The sequence below is a fragment of the Ruditapes philippinarum genome, unplaced genomic scaffold (genome assembly GCF_026571515.1).
Source record: "Ruditapes philippinarum isolate M1 unplaced genomic scaffold, ASM2657151v2 ctg1520_1_1_1_1, whole genome shotgun sequence".
NCBI lineage: Eukaryota > Metazoa > Mollusca > Bivalvia > Venerida > Veneridae > Ruditapes > Ruditapes philippinarum.
In genome coordinates, this window is record NW_026856547.1 from 205,432 (window position 1) to 226,064 (window position 20,633).

The 20,633-nt window shown below is 31.4% G+C and overlaps 1 protein-coding gene across 1 annotated transcript in view; it reads left to right on the forward strand.

Annotated features, from left to right (window-relative positions):
• LOC132746936 (uncharacterized) overlaps window positions 1–12,614 on the forward strand; it is a 47,545-nt gene extending 34,931 nt beyond the window's left edge. Inside the window, exons 7-13 of the mRNA XM_060736219.1 lie at window positions 245–402; window positions 6,306–6,436; window positions 6,958–7,120; window positions 7,694–7,898; window positions 8,325–8,493; window positions 11,195–11,384; window positions 11,848–12,614. Coding sequence (XP_060592202.1) covers window positions 245–402; window positions 6,306–6,436; window positions 6,958–7,120; window positions 7,694–7,898; window positions 8,325–8,493; window positions 11,195–11,384; window positions 11,848–12,162 — 1,331 coding nt within the window. The 3' untranslated portion in view covers window positions 12,163–12,614. The remainder of the gene's footprint in view (window positions 1–244; window positions 403–6,305; window positions 6,437–6,957; window positions 7,121–7,693; window positions 7,899–8,324; window positions 8,494–11,194; window positions 11,385–11,847) is intronic.
• The last annotated feature ends 8,019 nt before the right edge of the window (window positions 12,615–20,633 follow it).

Below are 20,633 nucleotides of genomic sequence, written 5' to 3' on the forward strand. Positions count from 1 at the left end.
CACACACACGAACAAAAAAACAAAAAACAAAAAAAAAAAACAACATCATCGTACACATTGATAGAAATTTCAAGCACTATTTAAACGCTCATAAATTAACACATGGTATTTCTCGCTAGACGTGTCTTGTAAAGCGTTTATGTGACTATGATTAACAAACAAATTTTTTGTTGTTTGTTTTTAAGTGAAAAAGTTTGCCAAATTGATACGAGGTTTTAAATAATTGCCTTATCATCATTTAAAGGTTTAGTATTACCTGTGGTCGCCCAGAGAATGTATGGTCGTACTGGAGAGATGATGATGATCGTGATGATAGTGATGGCGGTGGTGTCTACTGGATCAGCCGAGGTCGTGGCTGTGACGTCAATCATCGTGTACGATATTCACCAACTTTATCTCAAGGTAATATAATGATAATTTTATAATAATAATAATAATAATAACAATAATAATAATAATAATAATAATAATAATAATAATAATAATAATAATGAATAATAATAGTAATAATAATAATAGTAATAATAATAATAATAATAGTAATAATAATAATAGTAATAATAATAATAATAATAATAGATCTAGTAAATATTATGTACTTATAAATGAAATATTGAGAAATGTTGATGAAATAAAAAGCTTTTTTTTTCATTTTCCGTATTTTCATCGTAAAAATCTATTGTTCACCACACTTATTTTCCGTATTTTCACTGGTGTCTTGCCGGGGTACTTATATCTAAATTGAGCCAAATATCAGAGAAAGTCTTTCAAATTATATTGTCAAAAAAGATCAAAACGTATACAATAAAAAGAAAATTCAAATTTTTTTCTATGAATGCAGATTTATTTCGTCTTGTGGTTTGAAAATTTTCATATTTCACACGTGGCTACCACCACTCATGAAATGTTTATTTTCATACCACTCAATGAAAATAAATCATGTATTTAAAGAAAAACTTGAATATCCTCTCTCTATATATATTTTTGTTTTTTGGATCAAATATATAAACATTGTATGTACAGTATGGATATATAAAGTTACAACTTAACAAATATAGTATCATACAGCTATAGAATAGAACATATCCATAATAAGAAAATTAAACACTCTATATATATTAGTACAACAATAAAAGAAAAAAAAATGTGTCGAAGATTGAAGTCTGTATAGAACAGTTTGGAAGTTTAAATCATAACTCATCCGAAAATCTATTTGATAAACAATATTTGTTGAACCGATTAACATCCATAAAATACAAGTCATACGGTTTTATCTCATTTAAAGAACCGCGATTTTATACCTCAGCCATTTCTCCTTTAATCATTGTTTTCCAGGCGTATAGCAAGGCCTGTGAAAAGGAAATTAAAGTTGGTTTGACAAATGGCATTGTCATATTTCTAAACCTGTAACCAAGTACGAAAGATCAAAACTACATTTTTATGAATACATATAAAATTTAATTTCCGTCACAAACAGACTTTTTTAGGATGTGAAAAGGCACGTTGACGTGGAATCTATCTGTGTAATGAAATAATATAATATAGTTGTCTTTGAATTATAAAAATGCTTATGCAATCAGTTTCTGCCATCGTATTTGTAATGCTTCAAACAAATAAGGAGTAAAATAGTTCCCGCTATATTAAGCGCAATAAATCACGATGGAAGTGAAAATAAAAAACCGCGCGTTTTAATCATTGAAAGGCACTTATTATGCCTTAGAAATGAATAAATTATTACTTCTTTAAAAAGGGAAATCAAGAATTTTAAAACATTTTAGTAATGGTTTCAAAGCATGGTAAATGTTTCTTACTTGAAGGAAGTAGCCATAAATGTAAAATTATTTGTCATCAAGATAGCAAAATGTAAACAAAGTAGTATTTAGACATCACTTAAACTGTATTGATTGCCAGAAAGCAACAGAAGAAGAAGTTGGTTCAGGTTATTGGCCAATGAGTAACTGATGAAAAACAATATAAAAGCAAATAAAATAAAAAGCTTTTGAGAAAAAAAGATGTAAACATTTCTTGGACATAATGGGCCTTTAAATATGTGCAGCTAGTCGTTCTCTGCTTTTTTTGAAACTGTAAATGTTCATGTCCATACGGAATTCCATAAACGACAGCCTACTGCTCACTGCCTACTGCTAACTGGACAGCCTGCTGCTCACTGCCTACTGCTAACTGCTTATTGACAGTCATACTATGTATATGGATCAAATAGAAGTATTCCGAATGTACACACATGTGCACCCGCCATTTTGTTGAAAAAATCTGCTGGGAAAACAATGGTAAGTGAATTAAAAAGGATTAGTTTATAATTAAGCCTTTTAATTTGTAATTTCGAATTCATTGCAATGACTTATGTACGAATGTCCCACCATTGCATACTGCATTGATTATGTTGCACGGGTAATTGATAAATTGTCAAATATAGGACTCATTTTAGGGTAAATCAACTTAATAATAACTTATTCACAAAGAATCTGTGTTCAACAATCAACATGGATGGGCTTGAGCCCACCACTATTCCTCGATTGAGAGGCGGAAATCTGGACCATTATGTCAACACTCGCTTATTTTATTTAGAATTTCATAGTTTATTAAACTTTCAATTGACATTGTTATACATTTCTAGAAGAATATCTGTAATATACTGGTGAAATCACTGGCGAAATCTAGGCTAAACATTCTCTCATAATCAAACTTGTGTGAGTTCATTTACGAGATCATTTAGGTTCAGTTTTCATTGGCTGTTAGTTATAGATTATAAATGTGTAATTCCTTATTAGATGTTATGTAATGCATTTTTGTTAAATTGATTGCACTCTTGATAGTTAATGTTGCAAAGATATGTGTTTTGAAGGTTAATAATACAATTGTAGAATCAATTTTATTCTAGTACAGAGGATGATAAATCTGACAGAAACATTTCAATGGAGGAACAGCCTATACTTTCATTGACTTCACAGACAAGTTACAGAAACCTGCATGAAAATATTGAAATTACAATGGAAGAGGAAAAGACTACATAAATGTATTGGATCTTAAAGGCGAATTTAACTCGGCTCCCTTCTGAAAGCATAAACAAAGACAAACTTGGCTGTATTCAAATTGTTTCAAAAACGTTCAATATTTCAATGACATAAAGAGTGCAAACATGAATTGATAAATTACAGTTTGGACCAGCTTATTTTACTTTATTGAAAAGCCATCGTTATTCTCTTGTTTAAATTCAATTGTGCTATTGAAAAACTATGAGAGATTCTTAACTATTTAAATTTACTTAAACATTTCTGATAGACAAAATGATCATGTTAATGTTACAATATATTTTTGGCGTGTTTATTTAAAATCCATCTTTAATAAAAAATTTATAATTATCTTGTTAACAAACACACTTAAAAGTGATTGTTTAGGTTTGGTTAGTTTATCTATTTTTTTTGCAATTACCGCAAGTAAAACCAATGCGTATTTGCCAGAATCATCCAATGAAAGTCATTACTATTTCTATCAGGGTTCTAGAGGTTTGACAAGTTCAATTGACAAAACAATGGTAAACAGTTCTAAGACATCGTGATAGTGTAGAGTATATGATATGATATGACGCATTTTTAAGTTACCTTTCGTACAACGTGTATATCACTTTACATTGCAGAGTATATTAACATTAATATAATTTCATAACAACTACATGTATATAATTCATAACAGAACTTTTAATTATAATTCTGCTTTTATATTAATTGTTTTCCCCGAAACTTTACAAACATTTTATAAAGATTTTGACTTTTTTACAGACGCGTCATAATTTTAGATAACGGTGTATACAAGAAAATATTAGCTTACTGGTCTCATTATTGGGACTAAACATACTTTTTATGTGGTGTTATAATTTGTTTTCGTTTTAATTGTAAATAAAAAAGTTCTTTAAAAATAAAATATCATAATTTTCTTGTAATTTTGTTTATGTTTAGCTCCCAGGAAAACAAAATTATGACAAAATGAATTGAAAATGGTTATATATATGTTAACCATAGTGCAAAGTTTGTTTGTTGAATGTTGTAACATGACCAATTTGAAAAATTAATATTGAACATTGTCCACATTTAACCCATTACTTCATGAGCATTTTGTGAAAAATGGCTGTTTTCATTGAAAAGTCTCCATTTACAAGTTCAAATGGCTATTAAACAATAAAAAATGCTTCAATACTAATCAAACCTGGCACAAATGTTGCCTGGTCCATTGTATTTGTAACAACATGCCCGGGCTTAAATTTCCTGTTACCATGGCAATGAGGGGACATCTCAAAATTGCCAAAAATCACTATTTTGCGTTGGTTTTTTTCCATGAAAATTGATTTCAAAATGCTGCAACTTCTAAATGGATTGAGATAGAGTCAAATGTTTTTCAGCGTTGGTTACTCTTTACCTTATAATCGATCTGGGGTTATTTTTAGCCTCTCAAAAGTCCAAAATTTTCTTGTGCCTCCTTCTGGCAACACCCTGGTGTATCTTTTGGTTTGGGGTCGCGCCGAAAATGTGGTCACTTTTTTTTAACAGCATTTCTCAAACAAAAACAAGTGTTCGGGGCCTTAATAAGGCATTTTTGCACCATTTGAGACAACAAAAATTGTTTGCAGGGTACGTCTTTCAAAAAGAATTCCCCTGGTGTTAAGAAGTGAGCATTTACAAATAACAGCACACTTACCAATGTTTGCACGACTGTTGATAAAAATAAATTCAAACACTTGATCAACTTACTCATCTGAATAATAGACGATATTCTAAAGTAAAGTGATATTAAAACACTGACTTCGTAATGTACAAAAAAAATTAAATACTAGTATTCAATAAGAATTTATCCCATCAATGAATCCGTTTAAGATACTAAGAGGTCAGTAAAATTTAAATGCTATCTAAAAATATAACTGCCATAAAAATTATTAAAAGCAAATGACCAATTATGCCATTTAAATAAAAATCTTAATAAAAAATAGTGATTAAAACGTGATTCCTTTAATATTATCATTATAAAACTCGCTTTCTTTTTAATTAAATTTACAAATAATAATTTTCAATTTCTTAATAATAGGGCTTGGAAAAACAAAGATATTAAAATATGGTGCACACTGTAACACATCTATTTGCCACTATCAGTGACTATTGATTTCATTAGACCTTTGGAAAGTAATAAACCAATCAATTATGCAGTTTAAACATTGAAGTCGTTCAAGCATGTTGATAGATAAAGATCTCTGCCAAGCCCCCAGGCAGGAGATTAACAACTGACTGACAGCAATTAATGTTTTGATAAGGGAGTACACTTGTAACAGCCAATAAAGTTTTAAACTGACAAAAATATATTCCAGCCCAGCTGGTAAACGTATCTTTGGGTCAAGCTGGGGGGGGGGGGGCTGCAGCCCTGATACCCGGGCCTGAATCCATCACTGAAAAAAGGGGGTGAAAAGGGCGTTAAAAGGCGTGTATATCGGGTAATGGGTTAAACAGTGTCTTAGTCCATCAATTTTAAATGGATGGGATTGCGAAAAGTATGTATTAGGAATATGAAGATTACGTTATATCATTAGCTAGTTATAGGGAAGGGTCAATATCCTTTAATGAACAAATATAATAATATACATGTTATATGGTAGATGTATCTAAGCTTGAACAGGGATATACATGTATAAATAATAAGGCAAGCAGTTATATTTGGTAGCTCAAAATTACCGAACAAGATTTAATGACAGAAAAAAATGTAATATTTGGTTAGTTTAACATTTCTATAAAGTTCACAGGTCTATGATTTGGAAAAGTTCCAGATACCTGGAAAGATATCTACTTATTTTTCTGCTTAGCAAAACGAGAATTATACATGTACATGTATAAATGTAACAAGTTCCAGGCTTTCAGTCAAAGTCTTCATAAATGATACTGAGTAATTCCTAGACCAATACTGTTTCAAACTGCCTCATTGTACCATATAAACACATTGGAACAAGGACACAAAAAGTCAACATTTACTTTCAGGCAATTAATCGGGTATTAGACAGGTGTAGCAGTATGTATTTATCAATTAACAGTAAGCATTAAACAGTCGCTGTAAGCATTAAGCAGTTTAAAGTAAGCAGTTGACAGTAGGCAGTTGACAGTAAGCAGTTGACAGTAGGCAGTTGGCAGTAAGCAGTAGGCTGTCGTTTATGGAATTCCGTATGTCCAAAATCTTATCTAATATCGAAATAATATACATGCATACATGGTTTACCATATTTATATTGTATGCTTTAACTTCTACAAACACAGCCCTACCGTCTGGTTCACGATGCGAATTCATGTATATTATGTGGAAGAGGGCGGGGTCGTAAATCAAATGTTCGAGATAGATGTACATGTGAAAGTATGACTGTGTGCTCGGACTGTGCACATGATAATAGGTAGGTCAACAACCGATAGTGTGTTCATTGTTTCAGAACTATTTTAATGACCCATTTAGAGCGGAAGGTCTTGGGGAATCATCACTTTTGTCCCACATGAATTACAAGGATTCCTTCTTCGTTTTTTTTATTTGGTTTTACGGCATACCAACATAGTATAGGCTATACGGCGCCGAAACAGGAAAGACGATTTTTGGCTAACCTCGTGTGTTACAAACTTCCAAGCAACACCAGGAAGTAGTCATTGAGACATTACCAGCAAAGAACGTTCATATTGTTTATTGTAATATAAGAAGAAGCAATTCTGTTAACTTCCACAAAAGCTTGATTTAACATACTTATTCTTTCAGTTTAAAACCATAAAACGCTTTATATAAAGTGGTGAAATCAAGTATTTTTTTTTAGAATTATTTTCTACTCATAACACAGAACAATAATCATTTAGCCTTGAAAAAATGTATCGTTAAAAAATTTACGTTTGAAAATGTATACAAAAACATTTATTATTTCTTATCAAATAGACAAAGAAGCCAGTCAAAACGTGCCCTTAAGCCACCATACCAGTGTCGTACACATGGGAGTTACAGGGAATATACGGACTACCTCACACATTTAAAAAACTGGTGTCTTCTGTGGGTAACACTGGGAATCATTCCATTAACAATCATCCTCTACATTTTACGAGTGAGTTACCACATACAATGTAAATTGTAGTTTAATAAAATTTAGACAGCCACCAGCATATTTTTTTCCTGTTAAATTCACGTGTCTGTACAAACATTGATTATGAAATAACAGGGATAAGGCATGTAAAGTAACGTTTCAAATATTTTGTGTAAATGAAATGTTTTTTGTTTGTTTGTTCTTTTGTTAATGTTAAATGTTGAATTCTGCTCAAGTTGGTGCCAGGGGGCGTGGACGGTAACTTGCAAGTTCATAAACAGGCGTAAACCGAACCTGTAACATTATCAATTTTGCCTCGTCAGCTCTCTTTACGGATTCTGTTTTTCTTTCTTTTTGTGGAGGAGGGCTCTATTATGGTCATATGGCGACTTCCGATGAAGACCTCGTGAATTTTTCAAGGCTTATGACTAGAACTAGCTTAATACTTTACAAAAAAGTTATTGCTCCTATTATATAAACAGCATTAAAATAACAACGTTTATATGTTATAATAATCTGGATCATGCATGAAAGCTAGTCATGAAACTTTTTCAAAAGTTTGTTTGTCCGAAATGACAAATATATTATTTTCAGATAAACTTATCACTCGTGCATATGTTTATGGGCGTGACAATAAACTCGGCAGTGATACCGGTTGTACTAGCTATGTTCTGGGAACGTCTTACTGGACTAAGCATGATTGCCGGAAGTATAGGAGGGTCGGTACTCGGCTTGATTTCCTGGCTCAGCGCAACAGCGTCATATCCTGGAGGACTTTCACAGTTCAGACAAAACTCTAGTTAGTTTTATTTTTAGATTTTTTTTCTGTAAAGTAAGACATTATTTGTAGCGACAGGATCTGAAATCAATCTTTTATCAATTTTGATGAAATTAGAATGAGTGGTACACACCTATGAATTGTATATAAAGAACAATTTCATTATTTCGGGTTATGATAAAGGCCATATACAGCTTTTGGTGTCGCAAGATGAAAAAAAAATAAATAAAATAAAATGATTTAAAAAAAATCATGCAAATACACAAAGCCAATCGTTTGTCGTGTTTACGTACTTTTACCATTCACCTTACCACACAAACTATCCGTATTTGTCAAAAATGAAACCACTAAATATATTTTGAAACAAGAATATTTTGAACTGATTGATGCTATTTTTTTATGTTCGCTACAATGTATTACTTTCAAAGCAACAATTTCTGTAAATAGTTCGAGAGGTACCAAGCGTGACTGGTAATTGGATATCACTGCTCTCTGGTGGTATGATAGCCGTCTGCGTGAGTCTGTTGTCCGGTCGCAGCAAAGAAGGCCCGGAAGTCTGGGAGAAAACAAGAGATATAGACAGTCCTCTTAGTCCATGGACAGAACTTTATGAGAAGTAGGAAATCTTTACTTATTTACACATTATATCTTTAAGCATCTGCTTAGAGCCAACCAAAGCTTTATTACACGAGAAGTAAGCGTTTATTTACTGGGAAACTTTTCTTATTTACAAAATTTAATAATATCTTTAAGCATCCGCTCAAAGGCCACTTAAGCTATATAACTCTGTGTGAAAAATGACAATGTATTATCTACGATTGTTTCCCTTTTTTTTCTTAAAAATATGATATTAACTGTATTTCAAAATCTTTCATAGGTCATAGTTTCGTAACGACAATGTTCTTTCTAGCAATGAATACTTATTATTTTTTGTTCATTTGTCTAACCTTTGTTAGTTAAACTTAGTATGTGAACATGGGTAAAATATAAATGACACATCTAGTTTACTTATTATTTATACGGTCAAAATTCTGATTGTTGAAGTAACAGAACTTGTTAAAATAAGATCTTGTAATATTTTACTGAAGTAACATAGCAGTAAGATTGATAAAATAGATGCCAATATGGGAACGTGAGTTAGAATTATGACACATTTATAGTTGTCTTGAAAACATTTCCTTTTACTTCCAAAACGCATTTTGAAGATGGACTATGCGTTGCGAGCAACACTTGACAATTTTAGTAGAACTTAATTTTATACCTATACCCTTTTATACATTATAAGTGAGTATTCTTGAATTCTGTTCCAGAATCAACCAGTTTTTTTCCACAGGAAACTTATGAAACTATTATATTTACAACATAAAAGACAAATTTTAGACAAATGACATTAAATATATTGTTTTTAAAAATAATAAAATCGTAATGGAAAAAATTGCTGAGCCAGGGGCTCGAACTCGTGAACCTAAGGTTCGCAGACCTTATGTCTTCCTGATGAGGCTATCCGGTAAAACATTTGCTCAGTTAATCGTTAAAAAATGGCCCAAAGACAGAAAGGCCGGGTTGCATATGTATACCAAATATCATGAGTCTGTGATGTTACGAACATTTTCTGTTTCATTAATGTCTAAAAAAACTGAATCGGTAAACAAGAAGTAGATGAGCGACAGACCTGAAATCGAATCCCATCGTATGGGACTAGATGTTGATGCTGTATAACAAATATCAAGAGGCTTCGATAAGGAGCTGCTGAGAAAACTGTTACGATCCCCCCAACACACCGCCAGACATTCACCACACTATAAACCCGGATTTGCACCTATGCAACCCGGCTAAAAATTATAAATGGAGTGTTACTTGTATGACATGACAGTTATATAAATATATAATAAACAAGTTTAAATTATATACACGTATACGGCAAGCTGCAGAGTGTAATAGTGTCAAAGTATAGTGAATATTTTTAGAAACGGAACAATCTTTATTACTGGTAGTCAATATTACTTCGTCTTTTACAATTTATTAAAAAAAGCGTGCCAGAAACAATAACTTCTGTATTAAGGGAATACTATGAAGGTCAAACACGAGTACATGGATGTGACATAGGTTTACAACCATTCATTATTAATGTTTTGATTAGTTTTTGCAAAAGATAGCAATAAATTTAAACCTGAATTTGCTAAATTTTGTACAAGATATACTATATTATACTCAAATACTGATAGTTACTATTGAGATTTTAAAGAAACATCCTTTAAATACACACAGAGAAAATATGTTATGTTTTAAATTCTACACACTACAGGTAATCACAGTATGATTACATAGTGTTTTTAAAAATACCTGGCCTATATGAATTTATAACATACCAAATTAATTGACAAAGGGAATACTACTTAATAAACAGTTTATACATTCATTTATTCAAATTAGACATATTCAGGGTGAATTTACTAGATTTCAATTATTTTCTGAAATAAAAGTATTTTACCCAAAGATGAGGATAGTATAAGTATTTTACCTAAAGATGAGGATAGTATTAGTATTTTACCCAAAGATGAGGATAGTATAACTTGCTCGGTTTTTATTTTTTTATCAATTATCAGTGTATGGGTTATCAAGATAAAAAACAACAAAAATACGGATGTGCAGTCTGGCCTTCCTCCTTACTGATGGTAAAGACTAATCACTTCCTGTTCCGGTGTAAAAGTTGATATTGTAAAAATTTCTATGTAACGTCTACAAATGTATATTACCTGTATGTTGAAAGTTAGCGGCGAAGTTTTATTACTAAATAACTTATAAATAGTGTTAAGATTACTCGAAACAAGACAGTGTTTTAAACCAAACCTAGAATAAGTAAAGAAATATTCTGTATAATATCAAGGTTTTATGATGTTTATTACATGAAGACAAAAGTTATATTATCCGACTTCAGTTGTTAACCGAAAAAACTGTTTAGAAATATAAGACATTAGAATTATATTTCACTTCTTATATTTCCATCTCTTGAAAATGAAATGAATATACCAGTTTTACGTTTGTTTAAAACATAACTGGGTATGTCCCCATATAATCTTACACCATCATAACGCATTAAGTTTATAACCAATTATTTCTACTTTGTCAAAGAAGTGTTGTTTTATTTTGAATTTCGCATATTTTTAAAGTACAATACACGTTTTGTCAGATGCAGCTAATTTTTTGCAGATATTTTACCAAGCAGGCGATGATTTCTCTGTATGAATTAATATCATTTTCTCATCATTTTGCCACAAAGTTACAGAGATATTTAATTTGAATGAATTATTTTTCAGGGATTTAAATATTGCAGGCGCTTACAGACTTGACAACCGACCTTCACTAGAGGACGTACATAAAGCATTCAAGGGAGCTAAATATGTCGCGTCTGTCGGATCAATATCTTTGTCAGTTCTGCTTGTAGTTATCTGGCCTTGCATTATGATAGGTGTATCGGTGATGTCATATGAAGCATTCAACCAATGGGTAGATAATTCTTTTACAGTCAAACCTCTGTATCAGTCCATTGGTATTAATAGATAAAGTCTTCCATTTCAATTTTGAAGCCTCACCAGATACCGATTACACTTTCGAATGAGACACGTGCAATGCTTATGTTCTTATAAAACCTATTTTAGACATAATTCAACAATGGCTTTTACTTGCATTTAAAAATCACAAGATTTATTTTCGAACATTAAAAAAGAAAATGGCCGCCATTGGCCAGTCTGTTTTATTCTGTCTTGAAAATATATAAACACAAGGCATTTATAATTTTTAAAAGTCAGCTTATTTATGAAAGAAAAGCAAACTCGTATTCAAAATGATATATTTATTTTTGCATGTTCATATTTTGCTACCATGTTACATTTTTCATCCCAAAACTTATTATAAAAATGTGTTCACATAAAAAAGAGGTTTGTCAACACCATTTGTTTTTCTGTTTCAGGTGACTGTATCTAAAGTCTGGGCATTTTTAGCTGCCATCTTTATAATCATAGCACCATTAGCTAATGAAATATGGGATATTTACAAAACTTTCTTCAGGAATAACCGCATGAAAACTTTCCCGGAAGATTTACATAACGAGAACGCGAACACTTCAAGTGTTTGTGAACCAACTGATGAAGACGCGGGAAAAGGTGTCACAGGTGATAAACGTACAGACGTCGAGGGCGTTCATTTATCAGCGTTCACACCTTTTAAGAGTCGTGAAAGTGACGCTGGAATAATCGGTCAAAACATTCAAACAAAGAGTGACTAGGGTGGGGGGTATGTTAATATTCAAACCTATTCATTTTGTTTAGAAACAAGAAATGTACAAGTTGTGAATCATGTTTTAATCAATGTATGTTTACTTGCGTTTGTATAGTATTCCCAGATCTTGGTCATGAAATCAGTCTAAACTACATAAGTACAACGCCAGAAGGTACAGGCACCACTCCAGAACTAGTGACGGAACAAACATTGTGTTCTCTCTTTATGATTTGCTATAATAATATATCAGAAAACTGTATTTAAAAGTTGAGTTACTAATGAAGAAACTCTTAGGAACATGTAATAATGATACATACCAATAAAGTGACATTTTGCTGATTTTGTCATTGTCAAGTTTAGCTGAATTGACTATATGCATTTCAGAAGATTCAATGCTATATTTGTAATCGACCAAAAGTTGATACTAGTATTTGAAATGTTGTAGGATGAGATATCAATCTGCCCCCCTCCCCCCAAAAAAATACTCCCACCCCCGCGTTTTTTTTATAGACTTAACGTTACAGGTAAATTACGAAAGGCATTTAGGCCTTAGCGAGTTATTTATTGTCATGCGAAATAAAGAATAAAAATGAAAGGAATTATGGCAAAATTTATTTCCACTAACACCTGCCTACTTACTTTACACCCTTGGATCGGCGTAATGTCCCTTTAACTAATGATACTAGTCAAAATATCGTTACATTTTGCTGATTCATCAAATAGTTTTTTTATCGTAGACTCTAGAATATACTTTAAGTTACATGATTATCTTTATATCATTGTTGCAAAATGTTTTAATTTGTGCTTATATTTGAAATGCCCTGTTTTGTTTTTCGGTATTTGTATTGTCAATCAGACTTTTTGTCTGATGTCATATCATAATATCGGGACTTTTCCATTGTCTTGTTAGATGCATTCAAGTTTATTCACCCACTCTCAAGCAATTTAAATTTATTACTTTTAAACAACGTTTCGGCTCCTTTAACTTCTTAATAATCTGGGTTAATAAATTCCCTGAATTTCAGCAAGGTTTGTATTCGTTTTGCAATTAGATAAGTTTTAGACTTGAAACGAGCTTTGTTCTCGTCCCACCAACTCCTGCATAAAAAAGAATCAACAACGGCAAAAGCTACAACAACAACTAAAAGATTAAGGTTTGTACGTAAAATGGGAGCAATTTATCAACATTTGCTGCAAGATAAACACCAAGTACCATCTATTTAAGACTTTTAAAATAGAAAAATATGGAATCCCTAAAGAATGTGTAAAACGACAAAATTGAAAATGTTGCAGACTCTGTTTGATTGAATCTGTTCATGGACGTTTTATAAACACACATTACCCTAGAAACACTTAAACTTGTTGATCATAGATAATAATGATATATAAAGATTCATAATACCAATAACACTATCCCTTAAGAACTCGTAAAACAGCAAAATCGAACATTTTGCACGTTCGGTTTGATTGAGCCTGTTTAATGATGGTAGTGTTGACTGAAAGCTATTCTCACACTAATATCACTGAAAATCATTACAAAGTAGCAATTTAAAGCCATATGATTTTATAAAATTTGACTTTAGGTACAATTGTTGCTGTCGCATTGTGCTAAACTTGAACTGTCAATTGATTCAATAAAGTGTCTCCATTTTATACCTGAGAAAACCTTAGTAGGATAATCTGTCTGTCTGTCTGTCTGTCTGTCAACTCAAGATTACGTTAATTCTTAAAACGTTAGGGTTCCTTATCGGCAGTTTTTTTACTTCAAATTTGAAACTTGCTTACTTTACGGCCTGTGGAAGAATATTCGTTGTGTTGTTTTTCTTCAAGTATTAATCTTTACAACTAGGTCTGCTCCAAAATTAGAGTGTTCATAATGTTAAGGTGTAATTTTGATTAACTTGTAAGTTGAGGGATATAACTAATGCAACACTCCACTCGTATTATGTCGTGATAAGTGTTACATTGACATTTGAGCCGCATCACGACAAAACCAACATAGTGCGTTTGCGACCAGCATGGATCCAGACCAGCCTGCGCATCCGCGCAGTCTGACCAGGATCCATGCTGTTCGCGATCAGTTCCTCTACTTGTTATAGGGTTGGTAAACGATCAGCATGGATCCTGATCAGACTGCGCGGATGCGAAGGTTGGTCTGAATGCAAACCCATTATGTTGGTTTTTTCGTGACGCGGCTCATATACAATATCCATTATTTATACAGTGACATATCCCATTACAAATATCTTCATTTTAAATTAAAGAGCTTATATAATGGACATGATGTTAAATTTATTATCTTTTAAGCACCGGTTCAACCAATGGAGAACAAGGAAATATAATTCAATTATTAACTGATCATATAAGAATTCTAATTATGTATTAAGATCGTTTCGATTTTTCATTTTAATACGACCTTTACTTTCTGCTATGTCATTCACTCAGGATTCATAAAATTGGAATGTAATTCGTATTATAAGAACTAAATGAAGAATCAAATGAGTTTCCTATCTTCACAATAACCAATGAAATTGAAAAGTAGAATATCGACAGAATTCAAGGAAGAAATACTTCGCTTTATTTCCAATATAAAAAACAATTTTCTATACTAGACTTTTAGAAAAATACCGTTATGGAAGAAGAGTATAAAAACTATAACAATTCTTGCTGAGTATGTCTAATTACTAGGATGTTTTGGGAAGAAGCTGCATTTCATAGCACTGATCAATTTAATGTTGGTCCTTCCTTAAATGCATTGTGTATTCAATGATGATTTATATTTAAATTTTTAAAACAACCTGTGGCTTTCTGAAGGGGAAAACATAGCGCAAAAAAATCAGAAAAGGGGAAAATCAAATTCCAACAACTGAGAATGGAATGTATCCATGTATTTTATAAAATTTTCAGTTTCAATTTAATTTAAACCTACGTGGTACTGAGCAGAGGCTAAGGACAGCTTTTCTGTCCTCTAGCTGATATATATCAGCTGCTGTTAGGGCATGGCTCTGGTGAAGAATGCACACAGGGCATTTTAGAAGAAAAATATTAGAATATTTAGGGAAAAATATACCTTTTTGAGTTAAAGAAAACGGCCTTTATTCGGCTGTTAAATACAGGGGAAAAATCACTGGTATTCTTGATGAGTTTACCTATAGTATGTTCGATATTTTTGTGCTTGTTTTTATTCTTTGTTCGGGTTTTTATTTTCATCAAGAGCATTTAATGTTCGTAGATGATAATCTTGATTATTAAGTCCAGTCTTTCTATTACCATTTTATTCAGATCAGTATACCCAGGTTTTTGAAATGGAAATATATTGTATTAAGGAGGTCAACGACTGTCTTGTTGCTGCATTCACAATACATCATTCACAATACATTACGTTTAAGTCGTTCGTAAGCAGATTACAAAGGCTTAAATCCTAATGATTAAAACGAATTATAACTACAGTAAGATGGTGTGCTGTGAATATGCCTGATTTACATTATTCATTTCAATGATTTTTATTGCAGATTGTTGATTGCAGTAATTCTATTCGTGTTTGTTGCTGTACATGCCTTTTTAGCAGCAGTTTAATACTTTTGCCTTTAATACTTACGGAAACCAAACATTGTTTTCATCTTAAATAACTCATATTTAAATGCAAAAAGGGATAAAAATTCCATTTCTCTTCTTATAAATGAGCGTCGCGATTTCAACGGCAAAAAATCCGATCATAATTTAACATATCAACATTTGCTGGTATGCTTTCACAATTACAGAAGAAAAAAAAAAGAAAATAAAAATAAATAAAGGACATATCCCGAAATAAGTTGTTGTCGGGTGTTGGCAAGGAATGCCAAGCATTAAATGCTTTATGAAAAAAGTTACACTATCTTTCACATAACTTCTTGGGACCCTAAAATTGTACTAATTCGCTCGAGTTGAATAAAAATGAATGTCTCTAACAGGTACATTTTTTTCACATATGAAGGGCACTGGTTATTAAAATTTTTAAAAACACTATAGTCGGAACAATACACATGAAAACATTTTGTTCTATTTTTTTTGTTCACCGTTTAGTTCATAGACAAAGGGTTATTCTTTATATTTTCATGTTATTCAAAATCGCATTGAATTTTTTGACGCCGTTTGAATTTAAATCATGTAAATGTGTGTCATAATCAAGTGTTTTTTCGAGACACATATTGATAACTTTTCCATCTTGAAAATATTAACATGAAAATTTAAAAGGTTTACAAAACTTATAGGCAATTTGAAAACTGTTTATTAGAATTTGTTTAAACGTTGAATTAGCTTACAGTACGATCAAAGAAACATTTTTAGCGAAAACCTGGTAATGCAATGAAGCGAGGAGCGGAAAGTGTTTTGCTAAAGGAAACCAAGACTTGCCGCTGACGGGACTTGAACTCACACAGCCAGCAATCCTGATGTTACTAGTTCGACCCGTTTGATCTGTACTGTTGGCTGACTTAAGTTTTTAACTCTTTTTACATCCATTGTCTGGTACAGGAGCGGATTGAAACTACCAAATGTGTAATTTGCAAAAATGCCCACAGGTTAATATTTGCAAATTGAGTGTGAAATACAACTCATAAAAAACGTATTTGAAATGTTAATGTTTTGCAAAAATAAAATAATTCTATTATATACATAAAATGAAATATAGAAAAAACTGCAAACTCAAGATTTTCCTAAAATTAATATACAATCTTTCTAAAATTCCATGGCGAACTTAAAATGACGAAAACTAATTCCCTGTAGGTTTGCGTTATTATAATTGTATATATATATACATGTATATCAGTTTAAGTCATATCTCTAAAACATAGCCTCCTTTATTATAACAATAAGGATATGGCATATTTTAAAAGTCTATCCCTTAAAAAAGGAGCGGACAACTCTTTGTTCCTTTTCTCGTACGAGAAAGGGATTCTGTGATGCGTGCATGTGGTTGCACGGTCATTTTCCTTCAAACATGTCCTCGATGCGTGTATGTGGTCGCACGGTTGAAAAATCTGTAAACAAAATAACAATAGTCTAGAAAGTGCTTTTCGAACTTAACTGGAAGCTTCCTGGTTTGAAATCTTAATGTTCTAAAATAAAAATTCATTATAAGGAGTTTTAAAAGCCTAATATGGACTTTGTTAATTAAAATTAAAAATTATAAAAGCCTTATAAATACGACTCACTTTTGTTTGGTTAGGACTTATGAAAGCCGAATTAGCACTAGATAGAAATAGGAGAAATAAGTAAAACCTAAATATACCTTTCTTACTCGCAATTACAAGTAATTAGACGAAATCAGCCTTTTTTGTAACTGAAAAAGCCTTATTAGAAGAAGATGTGATATTAGAACTTTAAGGAAAAGGACTTTGTAATTAAGAGCTTAAAAACCTTAAGTTATTACATGTGGAAGAAATAGAAATCCTAATTTGAGGTTTGTTACACCAAATAACTAACTTTGAATACAAAGTGCTATTTAGGATTTTATTCCTCCTTATAGCCAAAACTCCTATTTAGGGTATACACAGTCCTTATAAGGAATGTTTGTCCTAATTAGGAGTTTAAACATTTTCTCCTAATACTGCTTATAAAGTGTAAGTCCCTTTTCTGCTCTCTTTTATTCTCCGAATTAGGATTAATAAAGTCTTAATAAGGCTAGTTTGATTCATTTCTAGCTTTATTGGAGAAAAAAGACATCAGTTGTTCCCCTAAACATTATTGTAGGCATGAGCGATGCGACTACTCAATGTATAAGAAATCATAAACATTCTTCACTTGATTTCCTTAAAGTCTTTCAACAAAAGTTTGAATTCGATTGAATATATCTCTTGGCGAAGATGTTAGTGAAATATCATTTCCTCCTAAATATAAAAAGCTTAATGTATGAGTTTGATACATGTATAAGCAACAAGAAAAAAACTCTGCATTTATCCGATCTGTTGTTCTGACAAACTTACCAAGAAAATTAACATTTTCAGTTACACATTTTTTGTATTATTTTGTAGAATCTCATTTATCTGTTTACATAGCCATGATTCCCCAATACCACAAATATAGCCATAGTATAGGCCATTGTTGTGGAAATGCCATTGATATATGAAGTGTGACAATATTATGATAATCTTCGACAATGATATCACCCTTACCAATTACTTGAGAGTGATCTTAACAGAACTATTTTCAGGTGAAAGGCCAACGAGTAACTTCATTGGGAACTTTAACTGGACATCAACAATAAGAAATTAATAAAAATATTTGTGAGAAATAATTGGCCTTCAAGCAACTTGAAGATAGTTGAAATACGTTTTAGCTGTAAAAAACACACTATCTTGGGTATATGTATATTTTGTTTCAAAGTCCATAAGAATGAAAAGCTTACTGAAAAAAAAACCATGTATAATGATTTTATATCATTCAACAGCTGAATGAATGTGTTCTGAAATAAGCCTGTAGCAGTTTGTTGCATTAGTTAATGAGGAAGTATTCATCAAAAAGCTTTTACTGTGCTAACTGTCAGTAATAATCATAATTTACATTATGTTGAAACCTTTTGATCTCCTAATTGTTGTCAATTTAATGACGAGGAAAGTAAAATCAGATTTTGCTATGTTAATCAAAGCAGATAAAAAGATAAACTTGTATAGATTTTACTGCATCTTATTGTTGCGAATGTCTGCATATTTATTCGTTTTATCAGTCATGATTTTAAGCAATGTAAAATGATTGAGGTTTTCAATTTTTACTTTATACGAGAAATGTAATTTTAAAATTTCAAACAATATAATACTTTCTTGCGGTATTTTTCAGAAAAGCTTGGATTCAGTTACATCAAATGTACAAACATAAATTTTAACAGCTTGAATGTATTTGTTTTAGGCTTTGAAGAATAAAAAAGAAATAGCCAGAACCTTAATTTAATATTGAACTTGTTTGGTAGTTGACTATTTTGATGAAGTAAATTACCTAAAGACACTATAAGATAAGAAATTTATTCATACATTGTATTATTATTATTATTTACATATAGAAAGGCAGGAAACATTTGACTTTTGATTTAAAGGTTGACTTCGTTTAAAGCTTTCTGAACATCCACAGTTTTTACCTCACCTCTGCGCTCTTTTAACATCAATTTAATGTTTTTTTCAACAATAAAGCCAATAATAAAAACACCTTTTACTTGATTGGATGGAAGCACTAAATGTTTGTTATATAATTTACAAGACAAATCTTTTGTTGAATGTATCGCCTTGAATCTGAAGTTGTTCATAGTTGTTCATCTTTTATATTTTGATATTGAAGTCCCTTGGACTTCAAATGGACTTCTTTATCAACACGATTCAATGCAGGACAAATTGTGTGCAAACATTATAATAAGCAGCATTAGGGGTAAACCTTGTAGAACACATGTTATCATAATCAAAAAGCAAAGCAAAAGAAAGAAATTACTACTTTTAATGTAACGTACGTATCGTTATTCACGCTATCAACTATTGTTTGAGTATATGTATAATTATTATATAATTAAACCTTTCGTCATTTGAAAGAACAAATGAGCTATCAAGACTACTGCAAGACAAGGAAACTGACTTCTTTCAGATGTAAATATTTTAGTAATATCTATACTTTTCTTCTACAACTTTTCAAACAAATTATGCGTCAAATATTAAATATTTTAAAATTAACTCATTTTTTATGGACATTATGAAATTTCTTAACCATACACATACTAGTATATTAACAATATTAACATTATCTTCAATACAACGAATGCATGAAATTTTGACAGGAAATTTTGGATGTAAAATTCTTATATTACAAATTTTCGATTTCTTCACAAATAGGTAAGTTAGATATAGTTTGATGACATTGTATTCTATATATTAACCTCTTTAGATCTTTTTCAAATAATTAATACCGGAGCAGGACACTGAAAGCATCGAAACAAATGACATTTACATCACGCTACATGGAGTAATTACAAATTACTACCGACGAAAATATGCATTTGAAAAAAACATTCCAATGTATATACGTATAGAAAATAATGCCGTTGGAAGAAAAGAAGTTTTCAAGATATCATGATTGACAACGATTTTATTAAATAAATATTGATCAAATAGCATTGCAAAAACTTTATACATATGGCACTGCGGCCCATTTTAAACATCATTTAGTATGTCAATTTCACCACGTTATATATTTAATAAAGAAAAACAACAAAAAACGTTAGCGTTACGTAATAAGTACATCCGCTCTACATGAGCTTAAGATCCAGTGTGGCAATGTTCTTTCTAGGCATTTTGCTTCGCATTTTAATGACTTTTTACGTTTTGCAAAGGGTTACTTATATAAAATCACGAAAAAATATTCTGCGTTAACTTTACAGTTCGCATATACACCCTTAAACAAGTACATATAATTAAACAGTTAACGTGTGTGCGAATATTTTGGTGAATAACATTTATTGACTCT